This window comes from Lissotriton helveticus, chromosome 2_1, assembly GCF_964261635.1.
Source record: "Lissotriton helveticus chromosome 2_1, aLisHel1.1, whole genome shotgun sequence".
NCBI lineage: Eukaryota > Metazoa > Chordata > Amphibia > Caudata > Salamandridae > Lissotriton > Lissotriton helveticus.
The window spans coordinates 310120557-310137553 of NC_136059.1; the positions used below are offsets into that span (position 1 = coordinate 310120557).

The 16997-nt window shown below is 46.4% G+C and overlaps 1 protein-coding gene across 1 annotated transcript; it reads right to left on the reverse strand.

The window, feature by feature from the left end:
* Positions 1-3049: 3049 nt before the first annotated feature.
* On the reverse strand, positions 3050-15548 carry RAX (retina and anterior neural fold homeobox). Its single transcript, XM_078677271.1, has 3 exons — positions 15275-15548; positions 13110-13342; positions 3050-4497 (listed from the first exon to the last, which is right to left on the reverse strand). The coding sequence occupies exons 1-3, from the start codon at positions 15546-15548 to the stop codon at positions 4039-4041; spliced, it is 966 nt and encodes a 321-aa protein (XP_078533397.1). The 3' UTR covers positions 3050-4038.
* Between the last annotated feature and the right edge of the window lie 1449 nt (positions 15549-16997).

Consider the following 16997-nt stretch of genomic DNA (forward strand, 5'->3'; position numbering starts at 1 on the left):
GATGCACATACATGCCCTTAGGGCATGTATGTGCGCCACATGTGCACCCATGCACATTTCAGGGGTGCAACAGGGTGTCCTTTGGACACCCCTGCACCCTTGAAATTATTCTCTATTTGCGATTTTCAAATTGCGAATCGCAAATTGAGAATACCTTCCCATTCATTCCTATGGGCCCCCTGGCCCATAGAAATGAATGGGAAAGTATTCCTTAATTGGGATTCGCAATTTGCTAATCACAATTAAGGAATACTAAGAATTCGCTAAAAAAAGCGAATTTGTACATACATACCAATTTGCGATTCTGAAATAGCGATTTCTTAAAAATCGCTATTTCAGAATCGCAAATCGGTGCCTTCATACATATGGCCCCTAAATTGTGTAGTGCCTTGAATGTATCTATGAGGAGTCTGAAATGAGCTTGTTTATGTATGGGAAGTCAGTTGCCCTCCCTGAGGTATGGTGTGATGTAAGTTCTATTTGTCAGGTTAAGGAACAGTCTGGTTTCCAAGTTCTGGATGGTTTGTAGTGATCTGGTGAGTTGCTCGGTGATTCCGGTGTAGAGGCTGTTCCCTTAGTCCACCATGCTAGTGACTAGGGTGTGAGTGATGGTAATGACAAATGTGTGTCTACAAATACTTTCCTCCTGCTTAAAGCAGGAGTAGAGTGTCCACAGAAATAGGAAGATGCAGAATGGGACCAGGTAATTCCTGAAAGAGTATGTAATTGCCCATTCTAAACCCGGAAGTTGGTAATTCAAGTGAAGATACCTGCGGAAATCAGTATCTCTAGCTTTGTTTTCTCCATATCCAATTATCAGCTAACTCAGAATAGGGCAGAGAAAAGAGTTAAGTGGAAATGGAAAACCCTCTGATTGCTGTGGAAATTCTAGGTTCAAAGTACAGCCTGCAAGCAGAATCTCAGCTCCCACACTATCCCTATGACAGAAGAAATTCTGCTGGCTGATTCTCTAGATTTTGCATTCCCTCCACAAATCAAATTATTTATTTTCTATTTCTAAAACAAACCCAATTCGTTATTTAAAAGTGATTGCCTTCACCTATTTCAAATAAAAATAGTGACATGGTGTGTTTCCCTTGACCAGGTCTGTGTTTACTTGCTCTACCAGGTGTGATGGATTCTGACTGTTGCCCTCTGGGCTGAAATAGTCTTCCTCTAGCTTCCCAATCAATATGCATACATATGTCAATCCTATTCCAGCACTACCCGCCTCTATGGTTCTCTTTTTCTAGTAGTAAGGATACTGCACTCTATGGTATTGTTTGTCCAGTGCCACCCTTGAATGCTTCCCAAAAAACCAAAACGAGCACCAATATTGCCAACTATTTACACATGGGTCACTGCTGACCACTCGACTTACTGAACTAAACAGTAACTCTCAGGAAGCTTGTTTGTCCGGAATTAATCCACTACTTTTAATTAGTTTAATTAGCCTCAAAAACTAATTAAAAGTAGTGGATTAATTCCGGACAAACAAGCTTCCTGAGAGTTACTGTTTAGTTCAGTAAGTCGAGTGGTCAGCAGTGACCCATGTGTAAATAGTTGGCAATATTGGTGCTCGTTTTGGTTTTTTGTGATTACTTTTTAGGCTTGTCCTTATTGCCCGTTAGCCTAGACCCAGTTTTGGTTAGGGACCCTTGAATGCTTGGCACGTGATCAGCAGTAAGCTGCAGAACATTCCTACCCTGTCCAGACGTCCATTGGCAGACACACATGTTGAGACTCTTATGAACTGCTAGAGTTTCAGATCAGGTCTCTAAACAGGTTGGACAAATGATCTATCTCGAATCCATGGGATACCCAGTGATGCAGAAGCACCCCATATTGATCAGGTCAATGCCATGCTCACTCTCATCCCTGACCTATCAACCTGGAAAGCATTATGCATATAGTTGCATGCCTTTCTAATGCCTTCAGACGTTTGCCAGAATAACATCCATGCTAAAATACCTCCAATGGTTTTCACTGCCCACATGAATTTGTTTTCTGGGCCAGATACATCATTCTCAAAGCAGTCAAGACTGGTGCATCAGCAAATCTGGCCCCCAGTGTCACAGCAAGAGGAATTTGAAAAACTGCCAGCCTCAAGAGACTGGAAACTAGGCTATATCAGAAAGGAAAAAACAAGATGCCAGGCTTTCTCCTGTGTGAGCAAAAACGTAGAATAGTAGTCCTGTGGAAATTCTTCGGTCCCCCTCTATTGTGCTTTGGAAAATCTAGAGGAGCAAATCTAGAGGGTAGGTGGGTTTATAATCAAGATGTGGAACAGGCAGTCCACTGTTTCTGGTGGGGATGATAGATAAATGAGCACATTGGAACCCCAATATGAAAAGGCAGAGTGGATGGTCTCAAATATGCTTGCTTCCTATTCTTAGGCCTGGCTACAGACAGTTTTAGTCATTTGACATACCTCATATCATCAAAAAAACACAACTAAAGAGTGGACTTTGAGTCAACCTCCTTCAGCCATTGACTTTCATATGTTTTGCATGGGGTGCCATTGCTTGGATAGGTTGTCCATCAAGGCCATGGCATTTGGTGGACGGTTACATTGTTTCATTAGGTTTTGGTTATAGAGCATCAAGTGGTGCTTACATTAGATTACAGACATGTAGCTTGTTTTTGAAAGACGGCTCTGTGCTTTGATGTAATTTTGTGCTGACATTTTAATTGCTGGTTGATGGCTTTTTTGTTTAGTAAGTGTGGATGAAGTATCATCTCATTATCATACAGTGCTATCTACGTCAATGCTTGAGTGTGTACTCAGGTGAGGCTAGTCTGCTTGGCCTGTGTTTGATTCACTTCAACCTTGCTTTTGTGTGGAAGTATTTGGAATTTTACAAATGATAACTTTTAAAGTTGATCTTTATTTAAAAAAATAATGCAACTCACATGTCCTAGTATAAGATTTGTGCAAGAGAAAGTAACCCAAACCTAGTAGTAACATGTCGCTGACAAGGAAAATATATCTAACAGGAAAATATATAAAACTAACAATTTACCAATTGCTCTGATCCATATTGTTGGCTGCCTTTTACCCAATCACGAAAATTTGAACTGTGCAGTCTAAAGGAATTGTTGTAGGGGCAAGGCTGGTGGTCGAGCCTCGACACAGTCTTTATCACGAACGAAAACAAATAGTGATTTTCTATAGTAGTCAAAATGCTGAAGTATTTATTACTGTGAATGCACCCACAAATTGGGCACATTTTTTATGAAATATAACCTCACATAGCAATTGAAAGAACCACTGTACCCATTTATAGAAATAAGCACAAAAAGTTGTCAGTGAAAAAAGTAAGAACTTAGAAGCGAAATTCAACACAAGTAAATACATATGAATTGCAATCACAGGTGCTGCCTTTCGTAGTTTGAAATAAGCGTTCAAGTTGTTTGATTTTTTTTTTCCAAGAAGGAATGATTTTTTTTCCAAGAAGGAGTTTATTTCTCTTCTGTTTGCTTATGCTCGTCTGGTACTTATTTTTTAACAGTAGCTCTTACCACGGTTTGCCAACTTTTACCCCCAAGAGAGGGTATCAGCCAACTTTGTAGTGCTGTGTGCCATTGTTAACTTCATTTTACCACCCCCAGTCAATGTATCTGTCAGGTTGTGCCATCATTTACACCTGAATCAAAATGTCTACCTTTTGATATTTGTTTGTCCATCCAAATAAAAAATGCTAACCAGAATTCTCATGATTGTCTAGCAGGCTTTGGCACATTGCTCTGCCTCGATTGTATTGCCCACCAGCGTTTGCCACATTGTTCCACTCGATTTGCATCGCTGCCAATGTTTTTGACTCAATTCACCTTCATCGCATTGGCCGCCAGGGCTGTGATATTTTCTGTCCAAGTCAGGATCTCCGCCGTGGCATGTTTGCCAAATTTTCGACCACCATAGGTTGGCTGCAGTGGAAGCCACATTTCCCATGCAAGTCAGATAGTCTGCTATGGTTCCCCATGTTTTTCTCTCAAGTCATATCACCTGCCAGTGTTGGCAATATTGTCTCACCCGAGTCATATTGTCTGCCACGGTTTGCCCATGGACTGGATGTGCTCCTTGGCTTTCATCCTCAGGGCTGCTATGCTGTTGTTTCTGGGGTCTGCTTCGTCCAGGGGAAACTTGTCCAGAAAGTTGGCCCCACACTGGTAAGGCGGTGGTGGGCCCATTGTCATGGTTCCCAAAGGCTGCATGTTGTGGGTCATGGGGGGTGAGTTCATGAAAGGGGGTGGGGTGTAGCTGCTTGGGAGGCTCTGAGGAGAGCCCATGAAGCCTGGCAGGGTCTGTAGCGGAGCGCTGCTGGGCAATGGCGGGTTGAGCCAGGACTCCAGGGAGAGGTTGCTGCTGAGGGGTCCCATGGTGGAGGATTGGGGAGACCTGTTGAAGGACAGAATGGGGGAGTCCTGCAGCTTCATAGAGGTGACTTCCAGCTTCTCCTGTCTTCTCCATTTTGCTCTTCTGTTCTGGAACCATACCTGGAGGAAAGTATTTTACACCAGTTAAAGAGGGTTATAACACCTGCGGGTGAACAGACAGTATCACAAGAGTGCTTTTCAATCATTGGACCAATGTCCTAGAATCAGTTTCAGCCCCAGGCCCAAACCAAGCATCTAGATATAGCAGATGAGAAAGGGCAGGAGGAAAAGACAGACACTTAATCTTGGAAAGTTGTATAAAGATTGGCCAAGTGTAGCAGTGGCCCCGGTCTCTTTCTCCTCGCCTTCACTGGACCGGCTGTACGCTCTGCAAGCCCCTCCTCTTTTAGCTTTTAACTCCCATCCACCCGTCCCTTAGCTCAGTGGTTTGAGGGGGCGAATTGCGGTAAAGAGACCTTACATCAGTGACATTGAATTACAGAATGGACGGGAGTCCGCCTTGCGTACTCTCTAGGCCAGCACTGAGGGGGGAGACGGTAAGCTCTCCGCAGGGAAAATGTGGCCACCGGCGGGGGAGGCTAGGGCGACAGGTTACGAGCCTCCTGGGTTCCTGGGCAGCCGGGTGGTCGGGTGGTGGGCCCTGGAGATGGAGGACAAGGATCAGAGGTGGGGGCCCACCACTCAAGGGCGCAGGTGGGTTGCACCTTGCGTGGGAAGCTCAGCTGGGGAGATGCGAGCCAGAAGGCCCCTTAGTGCTGGGGCGATAAGAATCTTGCATGATAACAAGGTAAAGGTCAATATTAAAATTGTGTTTGTGAATTTTAATTATGCATATGAAATGCCTTGTCATGTTTATGGAATGTATTAAACATGGCCGTTTTACACCCACCCAAATCTCTGTGGATGATTTACTTGTGGGTTGTATGATTACCTTGGGGGAGTGGGGAGCAAGCTGGGGGATCCGGGTTCTATCAGTTTCAGCCCCAGGCCCAAACCAAGCATCTAGATATAGCAGATGAGAAAGGGCAGGAGGAAAAGACAGACACTTAATCTTGGAAAGTTTTAAAAAGATTGGCCAAGTGGGGAATAGGGGATGACGGCAAATCTTGTCTCTACAATTTAAATTCTCACCAGGAAGCATTGCTCAGAAACTCAGGCAAAACTGCCCGACTGAATGGCACAAAACAATGCACGAAGGCAGAGGACATCCAGGTAAATAGACTAATTTTTTTCGATGCAGACCAGTGGTCAAAGTGGGTGGGATCTGAGGGGCAAGATGTGCCAAAACTTTTTTAATTTAAGAAAAACAGTTCCCCTACTTTTTGTCAAACGACAACCGTCCTGGGACAATTAATTCCAGCAACTGAATTGCTTCAGCTGAAGTGTAATGCAGGTAGACTCTGATGCTGTGAAACCGAGGAAGGGGCCGACAGCTAAACTCGCCTTCTTGCCAGGGTGTCTGCTTCTCTGAAAGAAATGTAAATGTCTGCAACTGGTCAATCTACACATGTAAAGGGTGCTTGGAAGCCGGTATTGGCTTTAATTGTGGGAATCAATTTAAACTTCCTGATAACACACATTTACTCTTTTTGAGTGGTTCTGCATGGGAGTTGCCAGCTGAGCTATGAAGTGTGTTCTTTTAATAGAGAGTTATTCAAAAATGTGCACTTCCCACAGTCTGGGCAGTACTAAAATATATATTTTAGACATATTTTTGTCATCTTAAAATCTTTTTGCCCCTTTTGTAGCAGCCTATCTTATTCTGTGTGTAATGCAAGGTTTAAATAATGACACGCAAAGTTGCAGTGCTTTCTGTCACAGACTTGGATCTTGTAGCACTAAGCACTCAACAGACACTATTCTCAACTGCACCAACCATAATTCAATTCTGCTGGTTTCTTGTTATACACAGACCTCTGCAGTGCTTTAATTAATAGAGGTTTCATAGTATACCATAGTGCATTTCTCTTTGATTAACTCAACTTACATTTATTTTTTCATTTAAGGTGTGAGTTGTATATGTATTATTTATTTATTTATTATTTAATGGTTTTATAAAGCGCGTAGTAACTCAGAGAGCATCCCAGCGCTGACCTGATTCTCCGAGGGTTTCAGCTGTCTGAAAAGCTTATGTTTGCGGGAAAAGGAGGGTCTTTAAGGTTTTTCTGAACTGGAGGTAGTTCGGTTCTATCCTAAGTTTCCGTGGTAACTGGTTCCAGTGTTTTGCCGTGTGAACCGAAAAGCGACGGCCACCGGTCTTGGCCTTTCTGACTCTCGGGACTACGATAAGATTTTCTGCTCCGGACCGGAGGTCTCTCTCCGCTTTGTATGGGATTAGGAGTTCTTTAAGGAGGGGGGGGCCGTTATTATTGATGGTTTTGTGGGCTAGGCAGAGGGCCTTGAAGACGACCCTTTCTCTGACTGGAAGCCAGTGAAGGGATTTAAGGGCCGGCCTGGCGGAAGATCTTCCTGGAGTGCTCGTGAGTAGGCGGGCTGCGGCGTTTTGGGCTTTTTGTAGTGAGTTCAAGGTGGCTTCGGGGGCTCCCAGGTAAATGGAATTACAGTAGTCTAACCTTGCCAGGATTAGGCCCTGAATGAGGAGCCTCCTTGCCGTCTCCGGGAGCAGGGGGAAGACCTTCCTGCAGGCCCTGAGTAGCCCAAAACATGTCCCTGCTGTTTTTTTAGCCTGGGTTTTGAAGCTCATATCCTTCTCAATCCACACACCAAGGCTTTTGACCTCTTCCTTAGGTGTCGGAGGGTCACCTAGGCAACTAGGCCAGAGGTGAGATGGTAAAGAGAGCCCCTTGTGGCCCATCAAGAGGATCTCGGTCTTGGACCCATTCAGCTTAAGTGAGGAAAGGTTCATCCATCGGTGGACCTCGGAGAGGCAGCTGTGGAGATCCGATGGGGCGTGGTGGGGGTGTGAGAGGGTTACGACCAATGTAGCTACCTTAAGGTGAAAGAACGAAAAACGTTACAGAATATTATGCTTTTTAGCCATGCCTGTGACCCCACCCCCATTTACCCCACCCCATTGTGCAAATCATCACAGTTCCCATACTTTTTTTAAGCACTTTGACCTCTAACGTAGAGGCACTGAAACTCACACACACAAATAAGAGGCTAGATGAAATGCAGACAGTGTCAAACATACACAAATTGAAACATTCTCACACAAACGCATACATGCATGCAAAATATTGGAATGCAACTCCCATACACGCACTCAGAAAGATACATTAGTAGAGAAATACATATCCAGACACTTATCATATGGCAAATATATATCCAGACACATGAGCACACCCACACACAGAGATGCACACATGAGGCGAGAGTTCTGTTCCCTGACACAATGTCTCTCCCACACACACACATACATACTGATGTAGGGAGGGTGCTATATGGAGAAACTATCTCTCGCACTCTCACACACACACACACTTCCCTAATGGCGCTGCTAATGAATTGATTGAAATGTGGTTGTCCTTTCATCAGACTTTCTCATAGAAAGTTTACGGAGTGCAGAGCCAAACTTCTCGTAAATGGGGTTGCTAATACTAATGCAAGTACTGCATGCTCCTTGAATTAGTTCCACACACAGCAGCTGTGGGTAGCAGTGGAGAACTCATCCAAACAGATTTTTTTGTAAAAGCACTAACAAAAAAAGGGAATTTTTCCAACTGTGAATTTGAATAATGACAAAAAGCCGAGCCACACAGCATGGATCGAAATATTACACAGTAAAAGGAAGAATGAAGGGCACATTTAGTAATTTACAGAGCAACGGAGCGCAGAAATCATAGTTGCTGTGCTTCTTTGCGCTAGGGGGAGTCTATCTATTAAGATATGATGCTGCCGCTCTCTTACCAAGTTCAGGGGCATACGCAGGCTGCCTATCGCCAAGCATACACATTTGCATTATGCTGCAGGACTGGCCTGTGGGTCACTCTCTCTCACTCTAGCATTGCCAGATGAGCCGGCTTGAAAGGGACAGAGTGTCAATTTATTTTTATTCTGTCACGGCACATGGGACTAAACAAAACCCTACAAAATGGCCCTTTCAAGACTGCTCATTTGGCAGTGCCAGTCTGCACGACAGCCCAGTTCAACATAGTGCATGTGTGATGTCTAGCACAGGTTTCGTACCAGAAGGCTACTCTTCCAGTACAAACTCTTTGCCTAGACAAAGCTGAAAGCTCTTCTCACAATGGATGTGTGTTGTATAGTGCACCACACATGCAACGTGGGAAAAGTTTGGAGAAAGTACAAAAAAACATATCCAACTTAACAACTGCCTCGAGGAGCTTTTATTTTTGGATGTAAGGCCCTTTCTACCATTGTTAGTAGATAGGGCTTTGCATCAAAAACCATGGGTGGTAGCATGGGAACACTAATGTTCAATCCATGAGACATACCCTTGAGGTAAATTAGAGCAAACCAGAGCAGTACAAAGAGATAGCTGTGTTACTTCACACACTGCTTTCCAGTGCAAATAAAGTTTTGTGCTAATACGTAAATGAAAAACCAACGGTTTGCTTCACTTTTGGTAACTGTGCACTGATGCAAAGTGTTGATAAATCTGTCCCTGAATGTAAGATACAACGCCCACAGAGACACTGCTGTGTAGGTGAGAAGGTACTTGAGACATTTGTGAATTCCCAAAGAGGTAGGCCTGCGTTTGTGCTCTGGATCATCTTTTAACCCACCTAGAGATGGATTTGTTTGTTTGGAGGAACTGCAAAGGGTTAATATTCTTGTAGTCTTTCCCACTACATGAGAGAAGGAAAGTCCCAGAAACAAATATAAAAAACCAAAAATCTATAAATCGAAGGAAAAGTAAAAAAACTGCATGAAATGCTGTGTATGTCGTGAAACGGCGTGGCTTAAAGACCACGGTACTTGTATGGATGAAAGCTGCAACAACCCGCAAGAAGAGCTAATGCATCCATGCTATTGCCTTAAAGCACCCCACAAGCAAAAAAAGCATCCCTGCATTCAAAGAATGATGAAGCAGATCTGGACTCTGCACCAGTCTCACTCCCTGCGAAATCAAGGCATGGGCAAAGTGGGCTCGGACCATGGGCCCCCACCTTTCACGGGCCCACTGATAGACCCAGCTCTGCTCCGCAGAGCGTCTTGACCTGGTGACCTTTAGTCATTTTTAAACAGATTATTTTAAATACCGTTTTCCTTTAATTTATTTTTAATGTGGTTGATGTGTGAGAGTCTATTACAGACATTTTGCAGAGAACTGTTGTGTTTATGTTTCATGCAACATCCATAAAAAAGTTTCTTTTAGATCAAAACAGGACATGACATATGAGAAATGAAAGGGCGTCACATAGATTATTTGAGGCAATATCAGTGGGCTGCTGCTGTGTGACAATATTGAAAACACATCACTATCCTGGAACATTAGATGTAGAAACATTTAGAATTTGGATAAGTGTGGCTGCGTACCCACAGTGACCTGGCCAAGGAGGGCATGCAAGAGCTGAAATGGGGTCATAAATTCAGAGCTGTTCCGAACAAGGGCCCCCAAAATACATTTGGCCCCAGGCCCCCAGAATCCTTAAGATGTCCCTTAGGGGTGTTGGGGTTTGTAGAAAGGAAAAAAAAAGAATGTGAAGTGGCTCTTCCTGCAAACGGGCACGTATCCCACGATGCGCCGGACCAGGGCGCGTATTTGTGGCTGGTTTATAACAAGAAAGGTGCAGCTGGACGTGTTGCTTATTTTCCATAATAAATCACCCCCATTTTTGAGATTACATAACATATAGCGCCAACCGCGAACTGAATAACATCTTGCCACTCCCGGTTTTAAGAAGATTAAGGCACAGGAGATAAGTGTAGCGAGGAAGCCGGGATGATGAAACAAGTCACGAGTTATGTTAGTTACTTTCTAGAGAGCGCCCCCCTCACCTAGACCGTTATGTTGGCGCTATGTGAAAGTGAAAGGAGGTGCAATTGTCAGCGGCTGCCAAGGCCCGTGTTTGATGCACGGGGTGTGGGGGCGTTCTAAATAAACTTACGCCTAGTCTGCTAGGGACACAAGGGGGTTTGGCGGTTTATAAAAATATCCTTTAGAACGCATCGATTCATAAAATGAAACAAGAGGGGTCAATTCGAAGTTTGATTATAGTCGTTACTTTCAGATTAGCCGTGTTTATACAGCGTACATTCTCCCAGTGGTATGGCTTCGCAGCGCTAATGGGAACATAGGACTTTGAAGCGGCCCTTGCGCGGTGTGAAACGCAATATTAAATAAGTTATTTTAAAACCTGTGAGGAAAGTGGTGGCATTAAAAGCGCGACCAATTTTCACACGACTATAAACCCCAATCCCTTGGAAATGCGCCAGCGCACTTCACTGAGGAGCGGTAATAATGGTGGATTTTCAGTATTTTAATGACTAGGGATTATGGATGAAGCAGGGTCAATTGTGGGAACAAGCGAAGCAAGCGAGCAGCTAAACGTTTAAAGGAGTCATCGTTTGTAATAAAACTTGCGTTGGGCAGCTATATATTTTTAAAGAACGATAAAACATAGATCAGCCACTTCCCAAAGCGGGAAAAGTTAACAATGGTATATAGACATAAAAATAATAATAAACGACCTTTTCAAGAAGGGCTCTCTGGACTCGTTCTGGTGGAATCTGAGTTATTTAAAGTTTTGGTGTAGCGCCGCGCGGAGTCATTCGGTTACTTCGGAGCGCTGAGAATAGACGGACGGTAGATACATTAAAAGAACGAGGGGTAGAAGACGGAGACCTATCGGGTTGGTAATCACCGTTCTGACTTTTTTAGTCACAACTTCTGAATCTAATTCAATTTCTTAGCTATGGAATCTTACAATATCGGAGCGATTTTAATCAAAATATGGGAAATGTTCTTGTTCCCTCTCGTAAATCGGTTCCCTTAAAACGTCCCAGAAACATTTCCCGCAGAGTTGCAAACGGATAATTTTTGCTTCATTTTCAACGACTCCAGTAAAAGACATCCCATTGGCGGGTGTTTGGCGCGAGATCCAGCAGCAGAAGTAAGGACGGTCACTGTCAGCCCCACCCCCAGGCCGTCCTGTGCCTGAGATCGGAAACCGGGCTTATGGACACATCTCCCTCTTCGGCAGGCCTGTCGTCTTTCAACGAAATTATAAACGCATCTACTGTATCCTTAAGTTTGTTTACACTCGGAGAATGCTGGCTTGCTCGCTGTAATAATCGCCTTTCATATAGCGCTACGTATAGCACATCTGCCTTTTCTAAGCGCTGTATATAACACACTTCTATTACTAAATAATTTACTTCAGTTTACCGACCTACGAAGGATGGGAGGCTGAATGTGCACAAACAGAATTCGAACTTCTAATTTCCAGAACGCCGCATTGTCGGCGTCGAGTTTTCGAAACCGTGACTTGGGGAGTACGGATTTAGTGAGTACGGAACGACACGTCACCCCTCCCTTCTCCCTGATGTCAGTGCCTGATACCCCGATTCCCTACCCTCTGCTGCTTGAGTGACTGCTTCCCGTGCCTGCACCTACGCCACGTCTGTGTGAGCGCTCCCCGAGAGACACCGGCCCTGCACAGGGTTCAGAGTCTTTTCACTCTCTGGGGCTTTCTCGGGCACTTCCTGGGTCTTTTCTGCTCCGAGGGCCGTGCGTCTCCCCCCGAGGGGCTTCCTTCGGCTGAGGGGGGCATGCCTTGTGTCTCCTCACCCCGAGGTGTCTGCCTGGGCCGCGCGCCTGGTGCCCTCCGAGAGCCCTGGTTGGGTCCAGCGCTGTGTCTCGGACCCGGAGCGAGCGGTCCGGCAGCATCTCTTGCGCTCATGCTTTACCCCCTCTCTCCCCCATCCCTCTGCCATCCTCAGCCTCACAGCTCCCGTTCACTTTCTGCAGGTGAAGCTCGGTGGGCAGCTCCAGGGGGCGCAGTGTTGAGTCTCGGCGCACGGGCCACTCCATTTACGCACCTGGCTCCTCCCACACAACCCCTGCACGCACACTGTGGAAGGCTGCTGGCCTGTGGTGAGTGTGCTGTCTTGCCACCTGTCTTGACTATCCCTGGCGCCCCTCTACCAGTGCTTTTGGGTGATTTCTGCTGCTGGGAAGTACCGGCCCCCCATAGTACACCACTGTTCAGAGGTGCTGGCGGGTGCGCTCCCTTTCAAATTAAAGAAATGCCACTCACCTGCACCCACGCTTAGGGCAGGTGGCTCTGTGCGGCCTGGTGCTGAGTGCGCTTTGTTGGCCCCATTGTATGCACCACATTCGCCCCCCACGTACCTGCACGCGCACTCTGGACAGGATTTTTGGGGTAAGTGTGCCATCTACGCCTGCTGTACATCTTTGAACCCCCTCCCCCGCCCTCTTCCCATTCGCCCCCACGTACCTGCACGCGTACTTTGGGCATGTTAGCCTTGGAGGCTTTGGGGTAAGTGTGCCATCTAAGCCTGTCGTATATCTTTGACCTCCCACCCGGGCCCCTCCCCCTCATTCGCTCCAGCCCACGTACCTGCACGCGCACAGGTGGTGAGTGCGCTTTCTTTGCACCATCTTATGTATCTGTGCTGTGCCTGTGACACATTCGTCCCCCAAGTACCTGCACGCACACTCTGGACAGGATGTTTGGGGTAAGTGTGCAATCTAAGCCTGCTGTGCATTTTTGACCCCCCCACCCCACCCTCCCGCCCTCTCCCCATTCGCCCCCACGTACCTGCACGCGCACTTCGGGCAGGTTGACCTTGGCGGCCAGCTCCTCGCGGCTGTACACGTCCGGGTAGTGGGACTTCTCGAAGGCGCGCTCCAGCTCGTGCAGCTGGAAGGTGGTGAAGGTGGTGCGGTTCCGCCGGTGCTTCTTCTTGGGGGGCTCCTCGTCGGAGCCCTTCCCCTCGCTCCCCGCGGACAGCCCGGGGCTCAGGGCCTCCTCCGAGGGGCTGCAGAAGGCCTCTGCGGGCACGGAGAAGAGCAGTTATTGAATGCAACGGGGGCAGGACGCGTGCCCGCAGGCACGGCATCACCAGAGCAACAACATCAACAACAACAACCGGGCATGCAACTACCAGGATCGTAATGGAAACAATAACAGCAGCAAGATGCGACACCCCAAAAAATGGAATAACACGATTCCCAACAGTATTAACATATAACAATAACAACTCAATTAGCGTACTACAAAGCACAGCAGAAATAATAACAGTCACAACATCTATAACTACAACAAATCAATTAGAACATCTTCTCTAATAGCAGTATTAAAGGTGACTAAAAATAAGTACAACAATAATAACGCAACACAAAATATCAAGGAATTTAATCACCAACAAAACAACAATAACAACAACGATAGCAACTGTAAAAAAAAAGTCACCTACAAAAATAATATCAACAAAACAAGAAATAATGTAATGCAACGGGAACAACAAACACAACAGACATAAGTGAAATAACTAAAACAAATTGTATTCACATTAAAATAAGAAAAATAAGAACTTTAACAACAACAATAAAAATAATATTAATAATAATACGATTTTAAGTACTCTGCAGCAACAATAACAATTAAAATGTCACCAACAACGACGAGTACTAACACCAAAAACGATACAAATAGTACTGGTAATGCTAATAACCATAATCTGAAATGTTCTTTCAGTTATTGTAAAACATTTAGTCTTTTCACTTTGCCATTATTTTTCCTAACTTTGCTGATAAATGAGACACCTTTTTATTTGAATATTTATAGCATACGGGCGGCTGTGGTGTATTCAGTCCTATTTATTTTCTGTAAAAGGCGAAATGGTTACCTCATTTTGTTTCCCATTAATAGCGACAATACTGATAAAGACGAGATATACCACAGACCTCTAAAACTCCTGCTAGCTTTCTATGACATTTGGCTTTTGGCTACGCGTCCTGAAATATACACGACTTCACAATGGACCACAATGGACTTTGTAAAGTCGAAAAGGACGTGTTTATTTAAGTGTTTGAGTGCGTAGAATCGTCTGGACTTTAGATACCCTTGCCAACAATAAGAGGAGATGAGAGTATATTTTAATCGCCCAAAACAAGCATTTTAATCGTGTGAAATAGCCCGGTCGACTAATGCACCTGTTGTAAAGGTGTGGTGGACCCCTTCAGTGTCTCCTCGTGGTGAGGTTTCACAACGGGCCCCACGGGCATGATGTGCAGCCTCCCTCCTGGATATTCAAACTTTGACACACCAAAAAGAAAACAACTTGTTGTAACTTCAGCTTTCGAGGCGCTGTGTCTCCTCTACATGAGCACTGGTGTGTAGCTCCGGAGTGCACTTTAGAAGTGTGCCCAGCAGTGAGCTTTGCTGCTTCACTATAGTCTCTAGTAATTGTCAAATTCGTGCTAAAACAACCTAGGTGGTGTCATTCACACTAGGATTCACGCAGTCACGAGGAGCTCTTGTGAGTGGATTTACAACTCACACTCGCCAGTGACCCTGTGCGCAGCCGAGCTCTCGCTATGCAGTGGTAAGAACTAGCGTGGTACCACGGGGTGTTACTCCGGGGTATTTATAAGATTTCAGTTAACTATTAATAAAATTATGTTTCATCTTTGATTTCATCAACCCCGTGTCAAAAGACAAGTGTGTTTGCAATACATATCAGTATGTTCTATACTTTTACTGGATAATAGAAAAGCGCTTAGATGGGCACACCGAAATGCGGTATGCAGCGCTATGTAAAAGAGGTTATCCTTATTGTTGTTCCTCTTAATGTTGGCATGTTATTATACTTGTTATTTTATTTTACAGGTCACATCGGAATATTTGACATATGCATCATATAATAAAGACTCCCTGGAAAGCCCCCACGACCCTCCCATTAACCCTGGCAGCGCACTCACCCTCGAAGCCCTCCATGCCGTCGCCCCCTAGCGGCGGGGCCTGCGGGTGCTTGTGGTAGCAGTGCCGGCGGCCGCCCGCCTCTGCCTCCTTGGGGCCCCGCGGCTCCCCCTCGGCCTGCAGGGAGTCCAGCAGGCCGCCCTCCTTGCTGAAGCCCAGGATGGCCTCGATGCTGTGCAGCCTGGAGGCCGGGTTCCCCCCGGGGCTCCGTCCCAGGTGCCCGGCCAGAGAGAAGCTGCCGTCGGCCATGCTCAGAGAGGGGCTGTGCAGGTGCATGGAGGAAGCGCTAGGTCGGTCCCACCGGGAGCCTCGCGCCGCTGGCTGACGAACTTTTGGCAAAGTACGAGCTGTGGTGGGTGGTTGCTTCAGTGGTTGGTGCTTGGTGCTGCGATGGTCGGTGACGTGCTGCTAGGCGCTGTGTTGCTTGGCTCAGGTCTGTAAATCCTTCCAGGCCACACACGCGCCTCGAAGCCCTGCGCAGAGGTGGGGTCGGCGGTGGAAGGCGCACAGCGATGCTCTGGGGCAGGGCGCGCCCGAGGAGCTTCTCTTAAGAGTTCTGATTCCGCTAAGCTGGCTCCGTGTCACCCCCGGCCCCTCCTTCAGCAGGGCAGGATCAGCTCCCCGTGACCTCCCTGCCGGGAATGGCTCCCTCCCGCCCACTGCCCGGCACTTCTGAAGCAAGTTGCACGCAGAGCTCTCCGTGCAAGTGTCAGCTGTCTCTGCTGCGCTCTCTGGGTCTGGGACTGTCACACCCCCTCCGGAGCGGGCTTTGTTCGGCTGCAGAGCCCACCTGAGAGGACGCCCCTCAAATGGAAACGTGCAGACGAGGCTCCACGTCTCTGCGTGAGTGCTGCAGAGTACATTTAACGCGAATCCCCACGTCTTGCCTCTTCCTCACGCGCTGGCACGGATCTTAAGGTAACTAAAGGCACAAAAAGCAATCCAAGAATAAACGACATATACTGTCTAGCACGCCTGGCTACAAAAGTTGTGGACTATTTTAACAGGGCAAAAAGTACACCAGGCTACTTAGTATCCCTCTCTTCGTGTATCCTCTGTCCCTCCCTCTCCTCTCCTCTCCCCTTCTACCTTCCACTCTACTCCACCCTTTCTTCCTCCCATACACCAGCACCCTCTTTACCTTCCCTCTCCCTTTCCCTTTCTCTTCTCCTTTTCTGTACATTTGCCCATAAAAAGTAAAGCAACAAAGGGCGAAATCTGCTAACTTTTGACAAACACAGAACAGCAACCAAAGATGCTACCCTGTGCTGCGTCCAAGGAAGAGTGAAAAAACAGTCCCATATTCACTAAGATATTGAGCTGCTCTCACCCCCAAACGATGGATTTAGGCCCAGATCTCTGTACTGGGGAAAATGTATGACATTGTTCTGCATTCTGTCCATCACCTGTTGTTTTTGCATTTGTCACCCCGAGTGGGACGGGTATGCTAAGACGTGAGTCCCGTGCCCTCCATGCCCCTGGAATCAAGCTATCCAGGCTGATGAGGGCTGAAAGCCCGGAATCGGTCCTTGGAGGCTTGTTTCAAGTCCAGGGAGGACCTGAATTGGCAGTTCCCATGGGGCATAGGGTCAAGACTGATTTTCATATGGCCATGTCAGAACTGGGGTGGGGTGGAGTGCAAAAAAACGATGGATTTAGGCCCAGATCTCTGTACTGGGGTGAATGTATGACATTGTTCTGCATTCTGTCCATCAACTGTTGTTT

What these genes read in the sequence shown, in the direction of transcription:
- RAX (XM_078677271.1), bottom strand. Translation starts at nt 15,548, where the DNA reads ATGCACCTGCACAGCCCCTCTCTGAGCATGGCCGACGGCAGCTTCTCT. An exon ending in CGGCATGGAGGGCTTCGAGG is followed by an intron (nt 13,343 to 15,274) that starts GTGAGTGCGCTG and finishes CCGTGCCCGCAG; the next exon opens with AGGCCTTCTGCAGCCCCTCG. An exon ending in TGCCCGAAGTGCGCGTGCAG is followed by an intron (nt 4,498 to 13,109) that starts GTACGTGGGGGC and finishes ACTTTCCTCCAG; the next exon opens with GTATGGTTCCAGAACAGAAG.